The sequence below is a fragment of the Calliopsis andreniformis genome, chromosome 5, assembly GCF_051401765.1.
Source record: "Calliopsis andreniformis isolate RMS-2024a chromosome 5, iyCalAndr_principal, whole genome shotgun sequence".
Taxonomy (NCBI): domain Eukaryota; kingdom Metazoa; phylum Arthropoda; class Insecta; order Hymenoptera; family Andrenidae; genus Calliopsis; species Calliopsis andreniformis.
The window spans coordinates 5,587,457-5,615,330 of record NC_135066.1 but is presented as its reverse complement, the minus strand read 5'-3'; the positions used below and the strand labels follow the sequence as shown (position 1 = coordinate 5,615,330).

General features: G+C 31.9%; 6 protein-coding genes across 12 annotated transcripts; 2 read left to right on the top strand and 4 right to left on the bottom strand.

Moving 5' to 3' along the window:
* Nucleotides 1-31: 31 nt before the first annotated feature.
* Nucleotides 32-9,659, bottom strand: Htk (AT-rich interaction domain hat-trick). Its single transcript, XM_076379045.1, has 7 exons — nt 9,448-9,659; nt 8,195-8,631; nt 7,869-8,114; nt 7,512-7,716; nt 2,969-7,430; nt 2,738-2,878; nt 32-2,593 (listed from the first exon to the last, which is right to left on the bottom strand). Exons 1-7 carry the CDS (start codon nt 9,451-9,453, stop codon nt 2,550-2,552), a joined length of 5,541 nt encoding a protein of 1,846 aa, XP_076235160.1. The 5' UTR covers nt 9,454-9,659; the 3' UTR covers nt 32-2,549.
* A 275-nt stretch (nt 9,660-9,934) lies between these two features.
* Art1 (arginine methyltransferase 1) lies at nt 9,935-13,353 on the top strand. Of its 3 annotated transcripts, none has more exons than XM_076378447.1 (3): nt 9,935-10,030; nt 10,662-10,799; nt 11,607-13,352. In XM_076378447.1, exons 2-3 carry the CDS (start codon nt 10,734-10,736, stop codon nt 12,687-12,689), a joined length of 1,149 nt encoding a protein of 382 aa, XP_076234562.1. In that variant the 5' UTR covers nt 9,935-10,030; nt 10,662-10,733; the 3' UTR covers nt 12,690-13,352. The 3 variants fall into 3 exon arrangements, with proteins under 3 accessions (XP_076234562.1, XP_076234564.1, XP_076234563.1); XM_076378449.1 differs by having other exon boundaries at nt 10,018-10,126; nt 11,607-13,353; XM_076378448.1 differs by lacking the exon at nt 9,935-10,030 and having other exon boundaries at nt 10,436-10,799; nt 11,607-13,353.
* A 716-nt stretch (nt 13,354-14,069) lies between these two features.
* Sec10 (Exocyst complex component Sec10) lies at nt 14,070-17,403 on the bottom strand. The gene is made up of 6 exons (XM_076378624.1): nt 17,089-17,403; nt 16,556-16,999; nt 15,889-16,466; nt 15,316-15,804; nt 14,735-15,242; nt 14,070-14,634 (listed from the first exon to the last, which is right to left on the bottom strand). The coding sequence occupies exons 1-6, from the start codon at nt 17,119-17,121 to the stop codon at nt 14,536-14,538; spliced, it is 2,151 nt and encodes a 716-aa protein (XP_076234739.1). The 5' UTR covers nt 17,122-17,403; the 3' UTR covers nt 14,070-14,535.
* A 108-nt stretch (nt 17,404-17,511) lies between these two features.
* On the bottom strand, nt 17,512-20,842 carry Rab1 (RAS oncogene family member Rab1). The gene is made up of 4 exons (XM_076378310.1): nt 20,605-20,842; nt 19,256-19,652; nt 18,953-19,183; nt 17,512-18,857 (listed from the first exon to the last, which is right to left on the bottom strand). The coding sequence occupies exons 1-3, from the start codon at nt 20,625-20,627 to the stop codon at nt 18,983-18,985; spliced, it is 621 nt and encodes a 206-aa protein (XP_076234425.1). The 5' UTR covers nt 20,628-20,842; the 3' UTR covers nt 17,512-18,857; nt 18,953-18,982.
* Nucleotides 20,843-21,412: 570 nt separating this feature from the next.
* Nucleotides 21,413-26,329, top strand: LOC143179491 (uncharacterized). 3 transcript variants are annotated; one of them, XM_076378756.1, is made up of 5 exons: nt 21,413-21,430; nt 23,078-23,208; nt 23,277-23,526; nt 23,590-23,705; nt 23,808-26,329. In XM_076378756.1, exons 3-5 carry the CDS (start codon nt 23,381-23,383, stop codon nt 26,174-26,176), a joined length of 2,631 nt encoding a protein of 876 aa, XP_076234871.1. In that variant the 5' UTR covers nt 21,413-21,430; nt 23,078-23,208; nt 23,277-23,380; the 3' UTR covers nt 26,177-26,329. The 3 variants fall into 3 exon arrangements, with proteins under 3 accessions (XP_076234871.1, XP_076234870.1, XP_076234869.1); XM_076378755.1 differs by lacking the exon at nt 21,413-21,430 and adding an exon at nt 21,755-21,872; XM_076378754.1 differs by lacking the exon at nt 21,413-21,430 and adding an exon at nt 22,660-23,009.
* On the bottom strand, nt 26,222-27,872 carry LOC143179498 (uncharacterized). 3 transcript variants are annotated; one of them, XM_076378767.1, is made up of 4 exons: nt 27,250-27,787; nt 26,857-27,109; nt 26,680-26,798; nt 26,222-26,575 (listed from the first exon to the last, which is right to left on the bottom strand). In XM_076378767.1, exons 2-4 carry the CDS (start codon nt 26,858-26,860, stop codon nt 26,357-26,359), a joined length of 342 nt encoding a protein of 113 aa, XP_076234882.1. In that variant the 5' UTR covers nt 26,861-27,109; nt 27,250-27,787; the 3' UTR covers nt 26,222-26,356. The 3 variants fall into 3 exon arrangements, with proteins under 3 accessions (XP_076234882.1, XP_076234880.1, XP_076234881.1); XM_076378765.1 differs by having other exon boundaries at nt 26,260-26,575; nt 26,653-26,798; nt 27,250-27,872; XM_076378766.1 differs by having other exon boundaries at nt 26,260-26,575; nt 26,653-26,798; nt 26,857-27,080; nt 27,250-27,872.
* Nucleotides 27,873-27,874: the final 2 nt, after the last annotated feature.

Genomic DNA, 27,874 nt, shown 5'->3' with positions numbered 1-27,874 from the left:
AACAATTCAAGGATAAATGACACTATTATGATTTGTTAAGAGAAGATTTATTTCTTAACAATATTTGCTAACACAATTAAATGTATGTGGAACAATATTATTGATTGGCGACACAATCCACATTGTGCTTACTATATGTATTATCTCACATGTAATTCATGATTTACAGGGAGAGAATTTATTTTCAGAAGACAAGGATGTGTTCGCCACTCCAACATTGTTGTTGTGCAAGTTTTGAAGATTTTAATATCATTCATGGAGTACTCTTGCTTTTGCTTTCTCCAAAAATACTATGAATTATCAAATAAATAAAAATGATACATCTATATCTATATATTAATATTTATATTAAATTAATTTATTTATAAATAGAACCAATAAGTTAAAATCAATCATTAACACTGGTATTATTACACTTTTTTTTATTGATATGCTGTCTAAATTCGAAATACAGACAAAATCTAATGATAAATGATAGTACAACAGACTTGCATGTATTTTCAATACCTGTTTAGAACATTTATATTATGTACATGTATTTATAATTTTGTTTATACAATCATAATTAAACAAATTGTTTATTTAAATTACATTTCATAAATAATCTGTAAAGTGTAAATTGATTTCTTGTAAACTATACAATAATTGTTAAGTATAATTTTATTCATGGTACTAACACTTTATTGTTAATATTGCAACTCTGTTGTCCATTATCTAACTATTGATTAAATTGCAACATATGATTTACATTCTTTTATACTGAACTGCCTGCAAATGAAATGTATTTACATAGTTTTGGTTGCTACTTTAGAACATTGGAATAGCATGAGCAAAATAATGTTAAAAGTTATACGTATTCATGGAATTCAATGAAGTTTCTTCATGTATATAATTTCATCAAATTCACAAAATTTACAGTGAGTGTCGACACACATCCTCTGGACTTCTTGAGACAAATACATAGCATGTGCTACTGCAAGACTTCTGAAACCATTATACAATAATATGCGCAGCTATATCCATGTGCGATAAACAACTACTAAAATCTGATTTATGAGTGTTTTCAACACACACACAATGTAAAATATGTACAAAGATTTATGGAGCCCAACTCCTAATTTTCTTTCATTCCCCAATTAGTGTGTGACCATGTTATCTGATATCATAAAGCACGTCCACGACTGATCTCTTATAAAAAATATATAATATATATATATATATCTATATAAAATTTCATTCTCTTTTCAGCCAACATGTCTTCGTACAAATTTAGTTTCATTTAGGGGTATTTGATTTCGTTTTCTGCGACTTGTTTCTTAAGTTTAACTTCTTTTTTTTATTAATACCTGGGGTACTTTGACACCCAAATACAAATATAAATGCATCTTTGACCAATTATGATATATGACGGCAAACGTCTAATACCTATCTGATGATTAAAGCACAATGGCAGCAATTTTTCAAATATAATGCAAAAGGCTGTGAATTAATGAATTCCGTTGAGCTGCATTCATGACAATTGCATAGTTACAGATCCGATTCTATGCATTTTGTCAGGAAATTCGTTTTTAATTATGAGAATGTAATCGTCAGTTACAATAAACTTTAGTGTTCCATATTTTAGAACAACTATCTATAGTACGATATTTTATTCATGTAAGTTATGTACATAAATTAAAGTAATTCTTCTTTCAGAAGTTAAAAATTGTGCTATATCTCACATGCATATCAATATACAATCATTCGTTCATTTCGCAAGTTGTTATTAACGTACAAACGAACATTGCTTTCGATATTATCATTTTCTGACTACATTAAAAACCACATCGTATTGTAATATCTCATTTAAATAAAAAAATTTCAACCGTAAGGACGCTACGATTCTATTTACGTACATACGTATATTGCAAACCGCTACATGTTAGCTACTCCTAATATATACAAAACTTCTCTATCCTAGTAAATAATACATGTTTCTTGCACTTGCGTGTGTCCTTAAATGTCTTTCTTTTTTATCGTCCTGAAAACAGCTCAACCGCCAACGGTGCTACAAGCTATATTCGAAACGGAAATGACAGACGGCTTAGACAATTATTTGTTCCCAAGATGTCTTTATAATAACACACTATCGGTAACGTTTTTTCTCAGCCTTTTCTTAAAAAAGAAGAATGAACGATGAAATGATATCAAGTTCGATAATTTGTACTTTGCATCTGAGCAGGTGAAATGACAAATCGAGGATTAAAGATTTTTTTTAACAGTCACATTACGTTTTTGACAAAACAATGTACAACACAAAGCATATATGAATATATATTTTCATTCTGATAAATGTTCCTCCTTTATACTAAACCTTATACCTATATCTACAATTTATATTAGTGTGGGGAAAAAGTTACCTAAATGATGTTAGGTAGGTAAAAATTGTCATGAAGTCTGCTGTGATTGCAGAGTATCCATTTTAATGATACTATTCTATTATCTCCCAATGTTGTATAAAAGTTGCTTTAACGCAGATTAAGTGAAACAGGATGTTTCAAAACTGCTCATCACGAACAGGCTTGTTGCATTTCTGCTTTAGCTGCCTTTATAGCTGAAATACAATTAAATTAATCTTTTCAATATTTACACGTAAAACGACTCTTTGGTAATATTTGGTTTTTACCACATAAGATACTGTATGCATAGAAAGAATACTATTTACTGAAAAAACGAGTAAAATATATAAAATGATTACCTTCCCGCTCTCTTCTTCTTAACTTTTTTCTGCGTCTCTCTATAGCAGCGAGTTCTACTTTCACAGCATTATATGTTTTACGTAATTCGGCTAATTTTTGTTGTAATACAGCTATTCTTTGACTTCCATCCAATTCAGGATCTGTAGCATCAACAAAAAATAACAAATTAAAACTTCTTGCAAATTAAAGGCTGGTGACATCAGAAAAAAATGTTGTATAATAAAGTTTACCTAATTCCACATAGAAATTGTATTTTGTAGGTCGTGGCGATCTTGATGAGTAATTACTAAGATCAGCAACAGTAGTAGCGATATTTGTGTGATTTGCAGGTGTTGAGTTCACTGCACAGAGATTCGAACCTTCACTTGTATCATCGCTATCGCTTGCACCACCATGTCGACCGTGTCTACCACTATGTCTACCTGGTTTCTTTGAAGTATTTTTATCACATTCCGAATGTTTTCTACTTCTTTTACGTTTTTTAGGAGACTGCGTTTCTTCAATGGATCGCTTCGCTGGTGGTTTTAATATTCTGTCTGTTGAATTTCCTTCAGCATTTGGTAATGTATCGTCTTCGCTAAATCCAGGACCTTTACTTCCACTATCATTATCTGCCTCGGAACTATCACGATTAAGTTTCATATTATCTTCCGAGGTTGGTGACGAACCACCTGTTCTTTCTTCTCTTGGAGATCCAGAAATATTGGAAATGCTAGAGTCTGGTGTAGTTGGGGGAGTATTGTCCATTACAGGTGCTGCTTCATTGCTTTCTCGCCTTTGCGCAGGCATCAGTGCAGGTAAATGTTGGTGAAGCGATTGTTGCCTCATTCCTACAGGTGAATTTTGTTGCATTGGTAATGAAACTGGAACGGACGTTTCCAAAGTTTTTGGCAGTGCCATACTCAGAGTAGCAACAGTACTACTGGTTGTACTCTGACCTGAAGTAGGTGCACTTGCAAAAGGCATTTCCATAAGTACTATATTACTTTCTGAAGTTTCAATTTTTGGAGGGGAACATGATGGACCAGCATTTATTTGTTCAATACTTTCAGAAATAGGTGCAGGTGAACCTGGTATCTCTTCTTCGCATAACAAAGAACTAATTGCCTCTCCTTCTTCATCTGGTTTTGCAATAGGTATGCTTTCAGTTTTGCATTCAGTAATGCAATCTTGTGGTTGGTGCTTCAGATGTTGAATAGACTTTTGTGCCTGTAATTTTGAATATCTTTCCTGTGTATCTTGAAGTCTGTCCAATTCTGCTCTTAACTTAACATCGAAATTTGATGGTGCTTTCACATCTTGTGGTTCTTCATTATCAATTACTAGTCTTTGTTCAGAATCGCTGCTATCTGCGGAATCTACTATATCTTGATTGACTATTTTCTTACGTTTCTCTCTTTCTTTTTCTTTAAAGTCATGTTCTTTAAATTCATCTTCTACTTTTTTAGATTCTTCAATTTCCTCATGTTTCCATTCTTCATCCTCATTATCTTCTATCTTTTTATTTTCCACTTTTGTTTCAACGAATTTCTTTATTTCTACTTCTTTTTTCAATTTAAACGGCTGAAGTTCTTCGTCCTTTTGTTTAATCACTACACGCATTATCTCCCTGCTACATTGATCTTCGTTATTTATTGCCACTTCTTCTTCCTCTCGCTTTTTACTTTCGATTTCTATCTTAGACCCAGTTTGTTCCTCTTTATTCTTTTGCACGATTATATTATCCAATTTTTTAGGTATTTCTTTTAGTGGTTTCCATACAGTTTCAGAAACTTCATCTTCCTTTTTGATATCTTTCGTTTTGTTACGAAAAGCCATCGCAGCCGAAAGCTTTTCTTCTATTGTAGATGTTGCTGGTAGTCTTGCACTAATTGGGGCTGGAGCTACTACAATTGGAGATGAAACGGGTGTGATATCCAATAATTTTGAATCGAGTGTCTTTAATTCTGGAGATTGTCTATGTAATGGAGACAGTTTAATGTTTTGTTTTTGATCTACAGGTATTTCAGGTTTATTTGAAACTGTTGCCATCATCTCCTCTCTTACAGATTCAACTTGTGGAGCTATATCTTCCTTGATTGATTCTGACGAATCGTTCGTATCATTAACAGGGAACATTTCTTGCTGATATGTAAATATATTTTCTTGTTCAGGTTCTGAAACTTCTGCTTCAGAAATTATTAAGCGGTCCTCTGAATCATCATGAGTAGCATCATCGTCTCCAGGTAAATCTGTAAATAAAAGATCTATACCATTAGTCATTTTACTTGTTTCTTCAATAACAAGTGCAGAAGATTTTGCCTGATTAAATGATGGCGATTCGCAAAGTTTATCAAATGCTTCTTCGCATGTTGCTGATGAGATTGATTGCAAGGATTTATGACCAGGTAGACTTTCTGTAATATCATCGACTCGTTTACTAAATAATTTTTTTGTTTTCTTTCGCGAATCATTATCTATTTCCGACTTAACTTCTTTGATGAGTGAAGAAACAACTATTTTTTGTTTCTTTTTAGGACTTTTCGGTTCTTCTTCAAACATTCTCTTCTTTACTTTATCTTTTTCTCCACTGGTATCTCGTTTATTTCTTACTTCAAATTCAAATGGTTCTGGTTCTTTAAATTCGTATATATCTTCAGTGCTATCTACTGTTTTAGATTCCGGAGTTATTTCTAATTTCGACGGCTCCAAATTTTTCTCTAATTTCGGTGAAACCAAAGCAACAGTTTCTTTTTCTTCTATTTTTATGTCATCTTCGGGATCAGGTTCAACCCTAACAAGTTCTAATTTTACCGCTTTATCGAAACCTTTTAATTCGGATCGTATTTGATTTAAATCGAAGTCTCGGCCTTTAGGCTGTTCATCGTCGCTGTCTGGTTCTGATTTTATACCTTGAGATTTACCAATTGTTCTTCTCACACGTTTACCTCTACGTGGTTCTTCCAAGTTATCTTTGTCTTCTTCACCATCACTGGTTTCGTCAGGTTTTATTCTATCCTCCGCCCTAGATTTCACTTCCCTACGTTTCCTCTCATCTATACTTTTAGATTTGGTTTTTGCTTGTTCAGGTTCCGTCGTGTCGGAATCATATGCCTCGCTGTCTTCAGTTTCTGACGCGACTGATATATCCGTATGCCCAGACATTCTTCTAGTGCGTCTTCGATGTTCGTCAGCATTTCTTGTGGTTCGTGTTTGTCGATTGTTCGCTGGCGTTGCTGGGCTCTTAGTTCTGGAGCTGGAACTTGTAACAGACAATGGTGTAGTAGACCTGGTAGGTTGCGGCGCCTCTTTCTCCTTTTCCTTCTCTTCCTTCTTTACCTCCTTTACCGATGTCGATGAGATAACAGTTGTCGTGGGTGCTACACTTTGTGCTCGACGTCGGCTCTGGGATGTGTTTGAATTTGCATTATTAGAAACAATTTTTGATGATTTGTTTACATTATTAGATAAATTCGTACTAGGAGTTTGTGGTCGTGACGTAGCTTTAATGCGTTTCACTCTACCTTGAGCTTGCGTGAAATTCTGCGCTATTCTCGACGCTTTGATCCACTCGTCATATCTCGTGTTCCATCCGGTGTAATGCACAAGATACATTGGTTCTGTACCATCCTTCTCCATATCAATTACTTTTGCTTCATAAGTGACTTTAGACTCGTGAGTGGGTCCATAATATACTTTCAGTCTGTCGCCTAATTCTACAGGACCTTTGTAGCAAGGCGCAGACTCTGTTAATTGCTCGTCAGGACGAGACTTCTCTGCCTCATATTCTTTACGTTTTCTCCCTCGCCTTTTTAATTCTTCCTCTGTTAAACGTCTTTGTTTGCTTAACGTTTTTCTTTCCGACTCTCTGGATGGAGTTCGTGTTTCTCTCGTTTCGGAAGATACTTTACTTTTTACGTTATCATCTTTCGATTTAGACCTTGTTTTAGCGGCTTCTTCCTCTTTCGTTTTATCATCCTTTTTCTCCTGTTTTTTAGGTTCACTTTTCTTTTTTTCAATTACTTTCTTTTTTGGATCTTCTTTACTCTTTGACTTAGATCTGTTTTGTAATGTTATCGACGTCGAAATTTTTTGAGATTTCTCACTACTAGACGATTCTGCTTCACCCTCTACATTTACATCACTCTCTTGCCCACTACCATTTTCCTCAAATTCATCTTTCTTCTTTATCTTTACAATTTCTTCCTCTTTTACTTGCTCCTTTTTAACTTCTTTCTTTTCTTTTTTCTCCTCTTCTGTAACCTTCTTATCTTCCTCCTCTTTCTCATTCTTAGCAGCTGATACCTGTGGCGGCACAGGTGTATTTCTGTCTTTATCCCTAATCAGACTTCTACCAGGACGTTGTTTTCGTATAGTACCCCTTGGATGATTCACCATAGTACAACCTAATTTTCTATAAAAATCCTCAAAGGAGTGTAGGAATTTTTTATAGGCCTGTTTAACCAAATTGTGCGTGGATGGTGAATTTTGCATCGTAAAGCTCAAACGTCGCGTTATCAATTTCCATTGATTTTGATTTGTAACACGATTATAACCACCCAATTTATAGACAGCTCGAAATAACCTGTATAAGTCTATATCCTCCGATCCGATCATCGGGCAATTGTTAATTGGTGTTCCGCGATCATCCATGAATTTATACAATTGTGCCACAAAATGATCTTTTTCTTCGCGAGGTTCATCATCAGAACTCTGAAAAAAGAAATGCATTTCATTTATAGATTGTGATTACAATAACTCATAAATAATAAGCGGGTTTACAAAAGATCTTACATCTGAATCAAGATCTCCATCAGAATCACTGTTTCCACTTGACACAGAATGTCCAAAAAGAGAATCCCTATCCCAATGGGGAGGTAACTCATTCTTTTCTAAAAATAGCAATGCCTTTTCCACTGCAACCTTCAATGTACTATTCTCAACTTTGTTGACAAGTTCTTTTGTGAATTCAGTGGCCTCTTTCTTTGGAACTGTATAACTAAAGGTGCAAATAAAACATGTTAATATAAAATAATAAGTAACAAAATGAATAACAAATGTACAGTTTCAAATTGATCTTTTTGTATTTTCTATGGTTTCTATTAAGTTCATATATCGAGTCTTTTAAATAAATTAAAAATTCAAACTTACTATCGCGCATCCTTAAACGAGCGTACAAGATAATCATCTCTCACGCGAATTCTTACTGTGTCCTGTGCAGTTGGAGCAACCACTAACCCAGGGAACCAGTTATCTTTTTTCTTTTTATCCCCAAGTTCCACGCATACAACTCTTCCAATTTCAGGTTCTGTTTCCATTCCTTCTTTCCCTGTTCCACTAGAACCTGAGTCACGAGTTCCTCTTGGAGGGCTGTCTTCATCATCACTACTTTCATCTCTATAATACCAATTATCGTTTTATATGATTAACACAAACTATTTTGTAAATTCTGTGAGATAGAATTTTACAACACTCACTGTGCTTGCCTAGATCTACGTCCTCTTCTTCCTCCAATTACTGGATTCCCAAAATGTTCTGGATGGGTTAAAGGAAGTTGGTCCAAAGTTTCACTCTCTGCAAAATGCCGCCCACTCTTCAGGCAGAGTGCAGTTCTTCTTAAAGTTGTAATATCTCCATCATCGAAAACCACAGTATATTGACTGCAGTCTTGAATTTTGGTAATTGTAGCTTCCACAAACTCTTTTCTATCTCCATGTCTGGCTTCCACAGATGCACCTACTCTTAAAGTTCCTTTTATCTGATCATCAGCTACAGTTGCAGTACCCAAACCTTGTTTATAAGTCACCCTGCATTTTACAGACCGTACCACTTTTCGAATCTTTGCTTCACAAAAGGCACCCTTGTATTTAGCACTAACCTCCGTACCCACTGATAGGTACGGCGGATCGTCCCCCTGCAACAAAAGAAAATATTTGTCCAATATATAGAATTTCTATCACATAACATTCCTGTGTGACATACTTTCATATAGTCATTATATATTCATTCACTCCTCACAGAAAAAATACATACAGAAGAAAATTTCTATGTTCCATCTTATTTACGTCATCTTATTTAAAAAAATTTTGATAATGAAACAATATTCATGAATTTTTTAAATATTCCCCCTCTACCATTCAGCATTTTATCAAAGTCTGTCACATCAATGTTTAACTGAGTTGTGGGAAATACACGGTGTCCCGTATAAATTGATATCGCCAGAAAAAAAAACACAGATAATATAAGTGTCACAAAGTGCCATAAAAACGCCAGCTGTCCCGCTCCGTTGAGCTATTGTTTATGTAGGCGGTCATGCCTCGCAAGTACGAGAAATAATTCCCGAGCCGCGGCTATCCTATCATAAACAAGATCGTTCGCACGAAGATATTTTCGGTGTAATGAGACTCATACTTTGACATGATAACCACATTTTCAACAACGGAGTCCGCTACGCTCGTGACAGCCTGTCGATTTCTCAGACATCAGGTAACAGAGTTGTAACCTCGAAGGTACTTTAGGCGACACATTCGTCCGAGGAGAACAACCTGCGAAATCGTTGCAAGCTGCATATAACAAAAGCCACGGATTTTACTTTCACGGTGCACACAGTGGGAAAAGAAAGAAACGGAGAGAGACAGAGAAAAAGGAGAGCGAAGAGAAAAGAGAACTCGAGTATACAATCTTTGCGCACTTGTTTCTACGTCAACTTTTCTCCCGCCTGTTTCCTTACCAGCATCTTCTAGCGCTCCACGATCTCCATACAAAGAATCTTAAGACACTGACACGCGTGAGACATTAAAATCGAGTTATCTGTATTATTTCGACAGGAGTAATACAACACGAGAGCGATCACGAAAGACAGAGAAGTTGACCCCCTTCGCGAAAGCAACACTTCACGGGCCGAATGCGTACAAGCTCCTGTTCCCTGCCCATTTCCACCCCGACGCAACTTGTCAGCTAGCCACTCGACTCCTATTGGATGATGTCTTTGCACTCTCTGAAAACAACCGAGCGACGATACGAAATTAAAGATACCGTATTGTCACTAAATTATCGGTAATTCCTATGTCGAACGAACCGCATAAATAAGGGATGATTTTTCATCACAATTTCATAATAAATAAATATAAGGTTCGCGTGAAAATCGAAAACGAAAAGGGACTGCACTGCGCATACAACAGGGACGTATCAATATTATTAACTATACTGTGATTCGGGTAGTCGTACTTTCTAGGACGTTCAAAGAAAAGTGTATTGCAGTCTCGACACGACGCAATAAACGTACTCGCGTATTTTCATTGTTGAACTTTGCAGTATGTATCACGTGGTTTTTCGATAAAATGAAAGAAATTCACGTGAGCGTTTGTTTTGGGGAGAAAATTTTGCTCGAAAATCGATAGTTTTACAAAGTAATTATACAACGTTACGATGAGGAACGTTATATAATTTGCAGACCGTAGAGAGATTAGTTAACAATTCCGTTACAAGAATCTCAGTGGTTATGTTCACTTCAAAATACTATGAATTATGTCTTACATTTTTATTACAGTATTGTTTATGAAATGTTTGCATCAATTTTAAATAAAGAATTGTACTACATATATATATTAATATTGCTGACAAGTATTGACTTTATCTTCAAGTGAAGAAATGAAGTTAAAGCGCATATTATTACATCGTGCATACTAATATTCATAATAATGTTCAGACAATTCTACGAAGTAATGTTTTCAAAAGTAGTTTAAAATTCTAATAAACTACTTAAAAAGATTGCTAAAATTTGATAAAACTTCAACTATGTTCCTCAATAATGACAATCAATTTTAATAGTACGAAACGAACTGATATAATAAATGAATGCATGTAGACAGCCGTAAGGAACGTAGGAAATGGAAAGTCCAATGAAATTTTCCTAAGATTAATATATTAAACATTTGTTGACAGAGTTGTATTCATAATTTGCTATGACTATTCATACGCTCCTGCTGATGGTCGTCTGCTGTGACGCGGAACAAAATGGCGTCGAGTAATGAAGTGCCGGTAGAAATCAACCAGAGTGGCATGTGCACGACCGAGAATTCGGTAAGTTTCAGGAAGATATTTTAATCATAATACGAAGGGAGCATCTTGAAAATGTTATCAATGTGCCGTTATTATTACGAATGCTAGATGATACTCGGCTTACTATTGGTAAAAAGAGATGTTAGAACGTCGTTTGTCATAATAGTTTTCACAGTGACTAAGAATTTTGACGATAGATAGATCAGATCAGATTTCACCTCGTTGACTATCCGCGAGGAAGGTTTTTAGAGATAAATTTTTGTGGCTATAAATTTTATGGAATAATATTGTCACGATGAACCGTACTTAATTTTTGGTACGATGTACTATTCGTCACATGATGCACAGAAATATGTGTGAGTGTAAAGAATCTCGGCTGGTCATTTGATCTTACAACAGACGCCATTCGTTTTGGCGGGCACGTGTGCGGTTTTCTACGAGTGCGACGTAAACGAATGTATTCTATACATTTCGAAACTCCGCATTTCCCATTGCCGATGAATAATATTGTAAATAATGTTTATCAATCATTCTTACATTCATATAAATAGAGAATTATGCCTCTTGGTATAATAAATGTACATCACGTGTTTATAGATAATCAGATTCTTTTTTCGATAGGACTACGGTTCGATTGCGATTATAGATTTACAAGTAACATTTGTTATTTTATCTAACAATAATCTAATGTACAATTTTTTGAACTATAAAACATATATAACACATTTTGTTTGAAGAGAGAAATAGGACTCAGATGTACAATATTTATAAATTTGTGGGTATACATTGTATTATTATTAATAATTCCTGTTTGTAATATCATTACAGACCTCAAAAATGGAATCCATGGAAGTAACAGAGACTATACCTGCATCGAACAAAGATGCAACTCAGTCTACCGTCAAAGAAAGCATTTCTGTGGATGAAATGACCTCTCGAGACTATTACTTTGACTCTTATGCCCATTATGGAATCCATGAAGAAATGTTGAAGGATGAAGTGCGCACAGTGACTTATCGTAATTCTATGTATCATAATAAACACCTTTTCAAAGGGAAAACTGTTCTTGACATTGGTTGTGGAACTGGTATACTTTCAATGTTTGCCGCTAAAGCTGGAGCAGCCAGAGTCATCGGTATAGAGTGTTCGAATATTGTAGAATATGCAGAAAAGATTGTAGAGGCAAATCAGTTATCAAATGTCATAACAATACTCAAAGGAAAAGTTGAAGAGGTCACATTACCAGATGGTATAGAAAAGGTTGACATAATTATTTCAGAATGGATGGGTTATTGTTTGTTTTATGAATCAATGTTAGACACAGTGCTTTTCGCTAGAGATAAATGGCTTCGTGAAGATGGAATGTTATTCCCAGACAAAGCAACTCTATTTATTTGTGGCATCGAGGATAGACAATACAAAGATGAAAAAATAAACTGGTGGGATGATGTATATGGATTTGATATGAGTAGTATAAGAAAAGTAGCAATTAGCGAACCATTGGTGGACGTTGTGGACCCGAAACAAGTTGTCACAAATGCATGTTTAATCAAGGAGGTTGATTTATATACAGTAACAAAGGCTGATCTTGAATTTTCCTCACCATTTACTTTACAAGTTCGTAGAAACGATTATGTTCAAGCACTAGTTACATTTTTCAACATCGAATTCACCAAGTGCCACAAACGTATTGGCTTTAGTACGGCGCCAGAAGTACAGTACACTCACTGGAAACAAACTGTGTTCTATTTTGATGAATATATGACAGTTAAAAAGGGAGAAGAAATTTATGGTGTATTTTCAATGAAGCCTAATGCAAGGAATTACAGAGATTTGGATTTCAGTATTGAATTGGACTTTAAAGGGGAATTGTGCCAAGTACATGAAACCAACACTTACCGTATGCGCTGATATTCATCAGATGATTTATCCTGCTTTTATTTTCATGGATCATAAAACAATAATCAAATAAAAAATCAGGACATCATTTATTATTGAATTGTATTAAGTGACTTAATGGTGTTTAATAGTACGGTACAATGGACAGCATGAATTATTTAAACAGTTTTAATCTTGAGTCCTATGAAATTTAGAGGCTTCCTGCTTAAAAAAATAATAGGATAATTTTTTATTAATCTCATTAGTTTATAATTACAGGATGTAATGTATATTTTCATAGTGTTACTTTATATAAGAGTATATTAGAAGTATAAACATAATTCCATACTTCTACTCTTTGCAACTTCAACTGATTTAATATTGTGTATGATAAATTCATTAACTGATTCAAATACATTTTTGTACCGTATTCTTAAAACAAAATTTTTGTTCAAATTCATGACACGTACAATGAATGTATTACTGTATCTTCAGAAATAGTTTGAAATTGTTCATTCACATTATGTATGACAAATGAGAAAGTTTAATATTATATTTTGTTAATTTGATAGTAAATTGAAATTTATTTTTAGTAATATTCATTCTGTCAGCACCCATTTGTGAATGTGCTAGATGTCAGTGATATTTGTCTCACATTGATTTTTCATTAATAAAATGCTAATATTAACTTAATCTTTTATACATAATATTTAAGTTACTAATATGGCTATTACAATATGTATTTTAAACATTTTAGTAATGTTTTGCAAAACACGCTATGTTCAGTTTATTATTCAATGAAATCGATTACGCAAATAGAATTCGAAAATTAAATATTGCTTCCAATTTCATCACTAAATTTGTTTATAATACATATAAATGCAAATTTTGTAATGCCTTCTTAGATACTTTTCTATGCTTTTCCAAAATTAGTAATTACTATAATGTTCAAAACTAATTACAATGATTCTTACACTTTTAAACATAAACCTGTGTTCTGTGCTTTTCCAATCTTATTTTTCCTTAAAGAAGCAGTAGTATTTATTTAAGTATGCATGTAAATAAGAAACAGTATATCGGTGATATTAACATGTTTAATTTAAATTAATTCAAACTGCTATTATTTCCTTGGTAACAATTTATTTTTCTTTTGAAAATCACTTATTGAAGTCATTACTAATATTTTGATTGTAAGATTATTTAACCAAAATATGAATTTATATACTCCTAAAATATATACAAACGAAGAAATACTCTCATGCAACATTGTAGAAATTAACTACAAAATGTAGTATAACGGATACAAATGTGCTTTAATCGGAGTGGTAGTATGTAATATGTCGAAATATATTACTAAACTTTGAGCAAAGATTTGTCTAATATCAATTTATATCAAGAATAATCAAATCAAAAAGAGTATAATCAGCATGAGAAGAATTTGATATAATAAATTTTATACTTAGTTACTACTTGTATATATCAATTTTTAATAAGATAAGAAAATACATCGCGAAAAAAAACAGTAATTCTTTACGATCATCTTACATACTAATAAAAATACATTTGCTATAAATACATTTACAATACTTATTAAATGACTATCAAAGGAAATTTATTCATCTTTCTTTTTATATACAGTCAAACCCTAAAAAATAATTAATTTGTTACTATTTAAATACTTGTTCTCAGCTACAAAATATTTTTTAGTGTAGTTTTGTACAACTGACTATGCAGCGGAGTATTACTATTACAATTAAAATTGTATCTTCACTCTTTAAGCCTTAGTTTATGCAATGATATCATTTTGGCTATGCCTTTAAATATTTTGCATAAATATACTTTAAATAATAATGAGTACTGCTACACTAATAAAAAATTATCATGTAGCTAATCCTTTTAAGCAGTTTGCTAGTTTTTGTGTTTTGTAGTCTGTTCTTAATTGTATGAAGTTTACTAAAACGTTACGATCCAATGTTGCCTGAAATAACACAAACAATTATTTTAATTATAATTACATAAGAAAATTCAAACTTATATCTATGTTTAAATTGTAAAAGAATTTTTAGAGTATGACTTACCAGTTGATCTCCTGTACAAACTTGCTTCAGATTTTCTGGTTTCACTAATAGTAAATTGCATAAAGCATGTAAAGTATCGAAGAGATTAGTAACGAGATCAACTTCAAGTTCCTTGACGCATTTACGATATTCATTCATGTCACAAATTGCACACATTGCGCCAGCGGAATTAAATTGAAATTGTTGCAGATGGTCATAAATCACTTTATGAAATCGAACTCCCAATTCAGTTAGAACATTATTCAAATTTTTTCCATCTAAAGTATTTCGAATATGTCGAATCATTCCAGTAACATATTGAACTACTGTTAAACAAGCTGGTGTGCTTAAAGTGTCTACATCAGTCTCAGGTTTAAAGTCAGTTTTACGTTGCTCATTTTGTAAATATACTTTTACCCAACCCACAATAGCATTTATGCTCCTATCTAAACCAGTTTCTAATTTCGCATCAATTTGGTCTAATACATTCTTTTTCTTCAACATACAATCTCCATGTTTTGGCGTCGATCTGAAAATAAAATTACATTTTAAACACATATTCTTTCTGGTGCCTTGCTGAAGTAAAGAAAAATAGACTTTACGTGACAAGAGGTATAAGACTGTCATTAAATTGTTCTTCTAAAAGGCGTACAATAGCATTGCATTGACGTACGACGTTAAAGAAGTGTATCTCAGGTTGAGTCCTACTTTCAGGAATTGGTACACTTTGTAAGCCTAATTCCAATGCGTAATCAACGTGTTCATTTATTAAATATTGCAGTAATATTTCTAGTATTTGAAGTGCATTCACCGATATTTCATCAGGTTTCGATAACAGTTGACACCTCTGAAATGCTAGTTTACTCTTTTGTAATAAAGCAATTGCAAGTTCTTCCGATAAAAATGTTTCTCCGCCATAATTTTCTATTTGTGCAATGTTTATATTAGTTCTTGCACCTAAAACCGCTTGTAAGTCCCTTCGTAATTCTTGAAAACCGCTACTTTGCAATTGCTTTTTCTGATGATTTTTGGATTCATAATATTCAATAAGAAGAGCTGCACACTTTTCTCGTAATGCTTTTGTTTCGATACTAAAATAACAAAATAATTAAATAACATTAATTTTTTATACTATAAATTCTGTATGTGTTTTACTATATGTCGTATAAACTCACGTAATATATGTATCTAAATATTTCTGAAATATGTTTCTAGTAAGTTTTGCAAGATATGTATCATCAGTACCCATACTGAACATTTTTAATTCTGTAGATAATTTAATTGTTCTTGTGTACAAATCAAATAAGTTTTTCAAATACTTATCAGGATCATTTTTATCAGCTAATTTAGCAACTGCATATTTTTGAAGTCTTAAGTGATAGATATTTAGTACAAATTTAGCCATTACTTGTTCAGGATTTGTGAATACTTGTTGCATTAATTTATTATACTTTGTACACATGGGTATTACATCCTGAAATACGTCTTTCCCACCAAAAGAACCCATCTGACTTTGTTCTATAAAGGCATCAATGCATTGAGAATATCCTTTGAATTGAGCTAAAATAGATGCTAATTCCTTCATACGATTAGCATCTTCTCTGTTATGAGCTCTAACAAATTCTTCTATAAGATTTCTTTCGATTTCATCATACTTAACAGCAATCTTTTTTTTAGCATGTTCAAACTTCTCAGATGGCAGTTCTTGCGAGATAAGGTGAAGTTTCTGTATCACATCTGCTGCTTCATCTAACTGTTGCAGAATAAAGAACTTTAATGTTTATATTGTATAATTATTATACCTATAAAGATATTAAATTAATAAAATAAAAATGCGTTTACCGACGATTTATCCGTGAAAATTGGATCTGTCAATGGGCCAGGACTTAAAAAATCTGAAAAATGTTTCATTAGTTTTTGAGCTTCAACAGCTCTAGCTCTTGGTGTATTAACGCTTTCCAATTGATCCCCTAGGTGTAAAACCTTAGTAGCCACAAGATTTATCCTTTCATCTAATTGATGAAACAAGTCAATAGAATGTTTATTCCTTTCTTGTAATTCAAGTATTTCAAGCATGTGTTTTGACTCTTCATCCTTCAACGCTGTCTCAAGTTTATCACACTTCTTTTGTTGACGTTCTTGGAGAATCTGCAAATCTTTGATCGCTTGTAAAAATGTTTCATGTACTATTACGGGATCGAAAAACGTTTTACCACCGTCTTTCACGGTGTCATTGACTGTTCTCCAAGCAAGTCTCTCAACAAATTCTTCAGGATCAAATGGATCCTGAAAATATAATATTAAATAATATCACAATTAATAAATTGGATAAACTGATTATACAAGTAAATATTCTTTTTTAAATATAATTTTACCTGTTCTAATTCTTTCATATACTGTTGCATCATTTTTGCAGACGTTGAATGACAGTTATAAGGTTATAATAAGTGTGGTTATAATCTCTCTAATGTAGAGTTTTAAAAAAGCGATAGTGAATTATACGAAAATAACAAAATATTAATGAAAAGTCAAAATTAATTTCCCGTTAGAAATGATGTATTTCATAAAACCTGCACATCTTACGATCATTTGACAGCTCGATGATCGCCTCTCGCTTTACATGACTTTACTAAACAAAAACATATGTATATATGTGAATAGATGTTCTCAGAAAATAAATACTAATCACAGCAATTTTAAATAGTTCTGTCACTGCATAGTGTATGTTATAGTTTTACAGTACTACAAAAATTTCCTACTATATATAGGTATGTGTAATATAAGGAATGACAAATGAATTACAACATACACATGGTTTTTATTTCTGTAATCGTACATTTTGTTGTTACATACGTCTTCGTTATGAAAAATTCTATACATCCTTATTCGTAATCTGATACAATAAACAAATTGCATTACAATAGAAAGTAGACTTATTTTTCGAAATATCGTCTTCGTACAAACATGTTTGTAACAATACAAAAGTGGGATTAATCGTAATTTTTGTACAAAATATGTCTTTTCCTTGTTTTCAATAAAAATTATAACATGCGGTGTACAAAATCTGTTTGGTATTACCATTGCATATTATAAAGTTCCACTAAAACAATCTAGTTCATTATACATATCATTCAAATGATACTATAATAGAAAAGCAAAAACGCTTAAATAACAAGTATGTAATATAAAATAATTCTAACTTCTCAGTTACTTTGAACGACAAAGAATTAATACAAAAGAGAAATTGAACTTCAGTTAAATTTTTCATTTTACAAATCTTTATGAAATCAATAGCTATACGAATATGCGCTTAGTTGTTGTTAAAAGTAAGATAGGTATATATTGACCGTATCAAGCGCGTGAATATTTTACAAACGACATGATGTGTTTATAATAGGCAAATGATGTTACAAACATCGCAAGTAGCACAAGTTTAAAAAACTTATGTGACTTACAGAAGTTACCAGCCTGGAACATGTATAATGCGTTTTTTTTAATTACCTTGTACACATGGGTATGCTATTTGCGTTCTATGTATTAGTATTCAAATATTTATTAATATGTTATTAAATTACACTAATGAGCACTGCGAAAAAGAGGGAGGCAGCAACGACGGCATGTTTCAGTACGTTATTAATCTAATTCTTATTCATTTTAAGAAAAACCGTTTGGAATAAAACATGGAAAATGTTTGAAATAGTACAGAGGGTAAGAATGACTTTTTTCTAAGACGAAAAAACAAAGATTCAATTATAGATGTTACAATTACGCTAAAAAATAAGAGTGCTTATCCTTATATAACCATGATACACAATATTATTTAATTTACTTTATAAACTCGAATTGCCGTTATACGCATCATCGCGTAAAATCAATGACCTTCAATATTAATTCGACAAATTTTCCTATAGTCGACTTTTGCACTAGGTATTAGCGAGTGAGTAATTATGTTCTCTTTTCTTGGAAAAAGAGAATAAAACAAAAATTGTTTTATTCAACTCTTTAACAGAGTTGGTGGTCCATAATTGATAATGCTTCACATCTCATTTTTTTTTATTATAATAAACTGAAACGTCTGATCTTTTATATTTCTTCTGGTAATGTTTTTGTAGGCAGTTTAAAACTGCTACCATAAGATGTCCTTCTGTAATTAAAACATTTACTATTAATATACAACCCTAAATATACCTTATTACACTTCTCATATCAACAATATTCAACAGGTATGAAAGCACTTACTTTGGTTACAAAGATGTAAAATTACATTTCTCAGCAGCACCCAGATTTAGAAGATTCAATTGGACGTCCATGTTCTATTTTCACCTTGTTTGCTGGATCACTGTTACCACTTGATGGAGGACCCACTCTAAGTTTTATGTCTGCAGCCATTGTCATGAAAGCTTGTTCTACATTCATTGCATTTTTTGCTGATGTTTCCAAGAATGGAATACCAAGTTGGTCTGCATATTCCTGTTTAATGAGTAAGTTATATAAAACCACAATGTCAACATCTTTCTCTTTTTTCTGAATAAATTTTCTTACCTTTGCTGTTGTATAATCAACAACTTTTTTAGTGTGAAGATCACATTTATTGCCAACTAACAGCTTATTAACATTGTCACAGGCATAACGGTCAATTTCTTCAAGCCATTGTTTGACATTGTTAAATGTTTCCTGATCTGTGCAATCATAAACGACAATAATGCCATGTGCTCCTCTGTAATAGGAACTTGTAATTGTTCTGAACCGTTCTTGCCCTGCTGTGTCCCAGATTTGTAGTTTTATCGTTTTCCCATCTAAATCAATTGTACGTATTTTGAAATCTACACCTATAGTACTGATATAACTTTCTGTGTACGTATCATCAGCAAAACGAAGTAGAAGACAGGATTTTCCAACTCCTGAATCTCCAATTAAAAGCAATTTAAACAGGTAATCACTGTAACAAAAATTTATAATAACAGAATTTTTAATGTTAGAGTTTAATTGTTATTCAATATTGTTTATATTTCTTTAAAATATATAAAAAAGTTTAAAGAATCTACTAAGAAATTTGTTAGGAATAGGATGTACATTAGTTTAACAGAAATAATACAACCATAAAAATAATTTTGTAAATTTATGAAATTATTCTTCAAGTTTTATGATATCGAGTTACATCATATTTGTAACAAATGATTACAATTACTAATAAATATTGTATGATGTTATAGTATACAATAATTATTATACAATACATGTTTAAATATAAACACAGCATATTAACAACAATACATAAACCTGAAACATCATTTCCAAATATAATAACTAAGGATTGAATTTTATTAAATATTTCATTTACATTTAATCTTCAAGAAAACAATATTGTTCAATAAAGTTCCCAATAAAACATGTATCATCACACATACTTCTCCTAATTGCACATTTGCATTTCGATATAACAAAACAATAAGACAGAACTCAAACAAGTGAACTTTGCCTCATTCTTTTTGCCATCATTCATAGATTAATATCCGAAATTACTTTCAAAGAAATTCACAAAAAGGGTTCGCCTAAGTCTCGATTTCCAAATATCGGTCGATAAACCAAAAACCGAATTTCGATGACTTTGCATCGTGGAAAACACAACGGTGAACGAATTTCTGAAATATGGTCATTGAATACAGACGGTAAGGAGGAGGAGGGGGGGTAGGAAGGGTGAATCTGTCAGATAGGGAGTTATTCTTCGCATTAACGCTACTAAAATGGGATGTACAAGCAAAAACGACTTCGAACCCGTTTGATCGCGGCTGTTCGTGTTACGATCAGATCGATTACACGTTTCACGTAGACAACGTACTCCTAGATACACTTCGATGTATGTCTGCGCAAAAGAAGGAAGGTTTACTCACTATTCGGGATTCATTGTGGACATGCTACGCTCAGAACACGTTCACTGATGTCGTGTACCGTTGTCGCTGGAATCTAGAAAAGAGACACGATCCGGTGAAATCGGAAACGTGACGGTACGGAATTTACAGATCACGTTCCTCGATACGAACGAGCTGTAACAATGGCGGTCACGGTAACTCCTCCCGACACCAGCGAATGAGACGTCCACCATTGACGTAATGCCAGAATGGCAGCAGGTGCTGTTTCACTCCCTCTGCTCGACGGGGCACGAGCCTTTCGGACCGAGCACCACGTCTGCGCACTTTGTGTTTTTCAATTCGATTCTTTTCTTTTACTTCTATTTTTCTCACCTTATCTTTCTCCCCTTATTTTTACGCTTTCATTCGTTACTATATTTTGCTCGCGAATTCGTAACATCGGTAATGGATACAATAGTAAGACGTTAAATAAAAGCATAACGCGCGTCGTTTTCGTTGAATACGCGTGATTGAAACTATGCAGAATGTTTCAGAATCGATACCACGAGCGACGGAATTCTAGGCGTAGAAATAAGTCGAAACTGTGGAATAAAGTCTTTTCATTCTTGGTTTTATTTTAGGAAAGATTGAATTTGAATTTAGAGTTAATAATGAATTCAAGTTCAGCTTTGAGTGTTAAGAATATATAAATAGCAATGAGGAAAATATTTGTCTCTATTTACAGAGACACCTTGTAGATTAGTATTCGATATAACATAGGATGTTTCGATGAGACGTTAATGAAGTATTTTCTTTGAGATGATTAAAATATGTAGTGAAATTCTTTGTTGATAAGTGTTAGAGAAAGGTATGTGATATAAATGATGGCGCACAAGCATTTCAAAAGCGACACAACTTAGAAACAGTTTCTCTTAATCTCTATTCGTCGTAAAAAATTTGTTAATTGAACCTGAAAACTGTAGAATCTATTCAATTATAGAACTCTTCGAATATAAACTACAAATTATTAGAATAGTGCCGTCAAAATTACCTATGACGTATCTTAAAAGACATTTTTTTAAGTTGTGTCACGTTTAAAATATGCGTGCGATGTCATTTCCAAATTATTCCACGAAAGATATTGACCCCTTTCTTTAACAAGAAAACCTTCTTCTGAAGTATTCGAACGTTCATAAATATATAAGAAATTCGAAAAAGTTTATACGAGAAACTCAGGATATAGAACTATCTAAAACCACGTCCTAAAGTCATATTTTCAAGATCTCTTTTTTATTTAACGGTTTATTTAGGTAAGTACTTACTATTAATAGTTACTTGAACATTTTAATTTTAAACGATTTTGGGATATTTGAAAGTATTTTTATATCTATAATCATATATATTTTTGTATAATAAAAAGAAATAAGTATTTCTTACCAAAGTATTAGCGGAATAAAGTAATAAGAATTACCAACTTCTTAGTACTATGTGTGCCTTCATATGTGTATCCTTCAACACTTCAATTTTAACTAGAACAATTTTTTATCGGACAGATGTGTTTGTGTGTATGTGTGTGTATAAGATTGTAATTAATTTTAATTGGATTCAAACATTACTTTTAAAAAACTGATTGAAACAGAGAACTAATCATTGTTATTGTTCCGTGTACTCCAAACGTATAAGCTACCGTTTTCGTAAAGTTGTAAAATGTTATATATAGCATGATGTCATATTACGTTTTAAATCGAAGTATAAACATCTACCGACTGTCAATTTTGACAGTATAATCAGACTTGATGAAATTTCTTGTTGCTGTAGAATTGTTTCTTCATTAAAAATCTTACGAATTCTATTGTACAAATCCAGAATATATAAAGTATCATACATTGTTGCACTTGCAACTAGACTTGTCTATTATGTTATATACAACTTTACTCAGTGAATGATAATTGTTAAATGTTTTAATATTAGAGTATTTATAATATTTTTTATACTTTCATCATTTGTGTATTCTTTATACATGCATTTGAACATAAAATATTAGTAGACATTGTTTGAAATTCATGTCCAAAAGTAATTCTCTCAGCAAAATAGTATAGTATAACATGTTTTTTTTTTCATATGTAGTTAGGATTTTTACTGATAGCAATAGAGTAAACAATTTGCATTAATGTCGCCAACATCTCTTAAAGATGATCTTTCGCCTACATTGGTTTTTCGAAGTATAAATGGATATGAATTAAAATTTATCGATAAAAGCACAAAGGCTAAAAATGTTATGAAATTTGTCTTATATAAAAATGCATCTTTAAATGTCAATGCGAGTGTTATTTCATTATTAGCAACATTATTTTTATGGAAAACATTTAACATTTTAATACCATTCATTATCTCTGTATTAGTTTTGGTATTACAATTGCTTTGTTTCATTTCTTCTGTAAAGAAAGGTTTGTCAAATAATTATACACATAACTAAAGTACTCAAATCACTCTAACATTTGTCTTTTATTTACAGATACACTAACAGTGGTGAAATCTATTGGTATATATACAGAAGGAAAAAGAATATTTTGTGGTTTAAATTCATGTGAATTTGTACCATGGGATTCAGTGGTGGACATATTTATCAATGAAGTTATAAAAGGAGTAAGTATTTAGAAGTATATTGAATATTAAAAATGTATATTGTATAAATAAAATATTTAAATTTTCAGCAAAAGGTATTATATTATCTCACTGTAATAGTGAAGGAATCATTTGATGGCAAAGATTCAATAAAATTAATTCCCTTATTCCAAGAATTTATACCTGAAAGAAGATGCCTGGAATATATGTACGAAAAGCTAAGTGGATTGATTGGATGCAGCAAAGAGAGAATCCAGTTTTAACTGTGCCTGGCTCGTATTGGCTATGTCATAAAAATAATATTTACAAATTTATTTTCAGATATCATCGCACAACTAGGTAAACATTACTTATAATGAAGCATTACTAATATGATAAACTTAAAATAATGTATATTTATAGGGGTATTCAGGAGTTTGGATTTGGAAGAGAGTTAATGAAAGTAATTAGGAGGATTATAAAAAATCAGCCACGCCAAGGACAACAATTTGGTACCAGTCATCTTTTAGTTACATACAGTATCCTTATTTTACATTCAAAATAAAAATATTACACTACTGTATTTTATATGAATTTCAAAATATTTTATACTAAAAATTTCTTAACTGTACTGTACAAAGATCATACATCATGGACTCGTCAAGACAAAATGTTTGCAATGCTAAAGTTCAAGGAGCGATCTGTTGCTGCATTTTCTCACGCTTTTGTTCTCACCATAAAAATATTGCACTCTTTAGAAAGTACAGGACAAAGTGTAAAATATGTGACACAGTTCTCTTTTCCTGATGAGTCTACTGTTCTAAGCGATGAGGATTCGTCTCATGTACGCGCATATGAAAAGAAAAATGAGAAAGAAAATAAACGTTTAAGACATTCTCCTAAAAGCGACTTTTTAGAAAAAAAAAATCAATGTAACATTCAAAACGAAACACTAGACTCAACAAATAGAAATGTTCAATTGGATAATCATTTAACAAATGAACAGTCTGTAAAAGAAGAATCAGAATATGGAGAAATAAGTGATGTTACTAACAGTTCAAAGACCGAAGAGACTGTAACAAAAGAGACACCACCAGAAACTAATACAAGATTTAATAAAAAAGCAAAAGTAAAATTAAAGAAAGAAAAAGATGACGTAATTAATAATGAGTCGAATAAATTAAACTCTTTGGAAGAGTCAAGTATTGAAAATTATCTAACTCGCAGAGCAATTAATACGGACGATATTAAATTATCAAATAATAGCAACAACTTATTTAAAATAGATATTACTGAAAGAGATTTCACTGACTACGAACCTACATCAAGTACTAACAATTTGCAAACAGATAATGGTACAGATAACAATATTGATTCTATCAATTTACCATATCAATACTTAATGGAAAAAGAAGTAGAAAATGCTAAACAAAAAATATTATACAGCAACGAAATTAAAAATAATATAACGTCATACAACAGGGATGAACAATGTTCAAAAAGGCATAAATCAGAAAATATTAATGAAGCAAATTCTGAAGAATTATTTACAAATGCAGTAAAATCTAAAGATTCGCCTTCTCCTAAAAGAAGAAAACATTCATCAGATAATATAACATCTCGATCTTCTGATATCACAGATTTAGTAATGGAAGGATTAATGTTCACAATTCGACAGGGGCAAGATACTGTAGCAGTGATAGAACAGAAAACTAAACTAGAGGTAGATGAAGTATTGGAAAATTCTGAAAAAATTGAAACAACTAAAGGAGAAAAGTGTTTGCGAAACTCTAGTTTACTTGGACTAGAGAATTTAATAACAATGATTGAGTTACCAAAACCAACTGAAGTTAACAATACGAATCAAAAAACAATTGTCCAAGAAAATATTTTGAAAAGTCAATCTACAAACAATTTACTGCTTCCTAGTAATGAAACTGAACACTATAACACTAGATCTTATTTAAAATATATGCAATGGCAACCCAATTTCACATCTGCAGCTGGTGCAAGTTTTAGTAGTAGCAGTGAAATATATGATGACCATGAATACAACAAAAACATGACACTTATGGAAAATGAAAACCCAGAATATGAAGAGGAGGAGGAAGACATTATACCAGAAGCTCTACAAGATGAAATTTTTCAATCCTCAATGCCTTTTCAAAAAAGAAATAAATCCAACAATAATTTTGAAATCTTAGGAAATAAAGATCTATTAATGGATGATATTGATGCAGAAGATGTAATTAAGTCTGGAACAATAAAAACTAAACTTAATAAAAAAGGAGTTAATGAAAGTTCACATAATATTTTTACAATATTAGATGAAAAATCTGTTATGAATAGAACATATGAACACGACAAACACTGTAGATCAAATGTTCCTATAATAATTTCAAATGAAATTATTACTGTAGATCAAATACCTCTGCCATTACAAAAAATACTTAACAACACATTGTCAGTGAAAAATGCAGTTATAAGTAAAACAGACAAAATAAATACAAATATCAATGAATCTTCTGAAAAGCAATTACATCAGGAAAAAGATGTTACTTTAAATGAACAGTTGAATAGTAATACATTAAAAAATACTCAGTATGTAGAAAATGAAACTGATAACGAATGTACATCATCTACAATGCCGACAGCAAAAGTTAAAAATGTTAGTACTATAGAAAACAATGTAAACCTGAAAGAGAAAGAACCCCAGAATCAAAATGGTAAGGGAAAACAATTGTTACCAAAAGAAATACAAGATATTACACATAAATTTTATCAAGAACTTACGTGCTTACAAAAGAAGAAGGATGTAGCTGATCAGAAGTGTTTAAGGTCAAAAAGATCTTTAAAAGTGAAAAATAATAATGAAATGCAAATAGAAATGGTGAAATTCTTTCATGACATTACAAGAGGTGCCAAGGTTGTTGTAAGACGTATGAGTACAAAAAGTATTCATAGTATATTAGGAAAAAGTTCCTCTTTAGCAGCATGCATGCAACGCTAATAACAATTTTTTAAATAACTAGAAATAATTAGCATATAATTGTCGTCATATTTATCTACAATTTATAATTTAACAGTGATGATATTTACATCTTTTTGTACATGTACATCTTTCACAGATTAAAAATAACGAATAAATGTATTATATTAACTATTTTTGATATTTTATTAATAATAAACATTAGGTTTTTAATAGTTTATTAATTTCACATGTCTTTTCTCGTTCAATTTGTTCCATGACAGCCTTTAAGTTATCTAATTTATTCATAATATTCTGTAATTTACAATCTAAGTGCTCAAAATGTATTTCCTTTTCATTAAATTTATCATGGAAGTTTACGTTTTGCTCCAAAACAGGAACTGTATCTATTAAACTTGATTTCTGACATACCTTTATCATCTGCAAAATAAAACGATAATTGCATGAAAAAATCATTCTATTGAAATTTCATTTAAAATAAATAACAAAAAGCTTACGCTTTTAAAATATATTATATTATTTACATGTATATTATTCTTAAGTTGGATACATTTCTGAAGTTCGTCAGCACATCGCTGCGGATATCGTTCTCTGGCATCGCACAATTCGAAAAGTGCATCCTCGCATTGTTGTTCAAGATCATCTAACAAAATTCAAATCAATTTAACTTCTTCTCATTTTATATATGACATCATACCTACCCATTCTGAGTAACGTTTAGTTTTTAATCACACATTATTTAAATTTTAAATCAACAATAGACTTCAACTGACTTCAACCGACTTCAACTTCAATTGACATGAGTTCTACAATCACGGACTAAACATATATGAGACATATGGTGCCAACGTATTCTTCACAACTCCATTATCATAATATCTATAGGGTGTCTCATATCTGGGATGTCTCGAAACCAGTAATATAACTGGTGATATATAAATTAAATTAAATTTTCTATAAAATATACGAACAATACAGTACTAATTTCACGATTCTTATAAACCTATGAATCACACTGAAATAACCATTGTTCTTAAACTAACTCCAATGTAGTTTAACATAGGTACGTATTTAAAATTTGAACGGTATCTCACCTATTTTATCAAGCGTATTTTGTAAGCCATAATTAAAGATATCGTCACATTCTTACGGTACATTATAAGTAAGAAAAGTAGTAACACGAAATACGTATGTCTGTATATAACGGTAAATAGAAGCGTACCGGTTATTTATGTTTTAGATAAAATAATTGCGAGTCTACAAGTCATGTTTTGCACCTCTACGTTATTAGGTTATTACGGTTACCAAAATATAGCAAAAAAGTCTATACAAAATACTGGTACATCATGTTTCGATATATATTCTTAAAAACACTAATAATATACGTAACGTAGTCTTCTTTGCATGTAAATTCATATTCAAAAAACCTATTATAACGTTGAGTCAACAAATATCTCCGGTATGACTGATTATTATGTAAGGATTGTAAGATAGGTATACGGTAATATGTAAAAAAAATTTGCTGAGTTGGCGATAAAATAAAAATCATTTGGGCGACGGAAATTGATAACACCGACACCTTCCGTCCGCGTGGCACTTTTTTAATCTTACTGACTTTGCGAAGATGTGCATTTTCCTATACAGGATTCACCGCCATTAAAGTCGTGAATGCCGTTATCTACGCCGGCAAGAAACAGTTACGTAAAAGTAGTTTTTCTT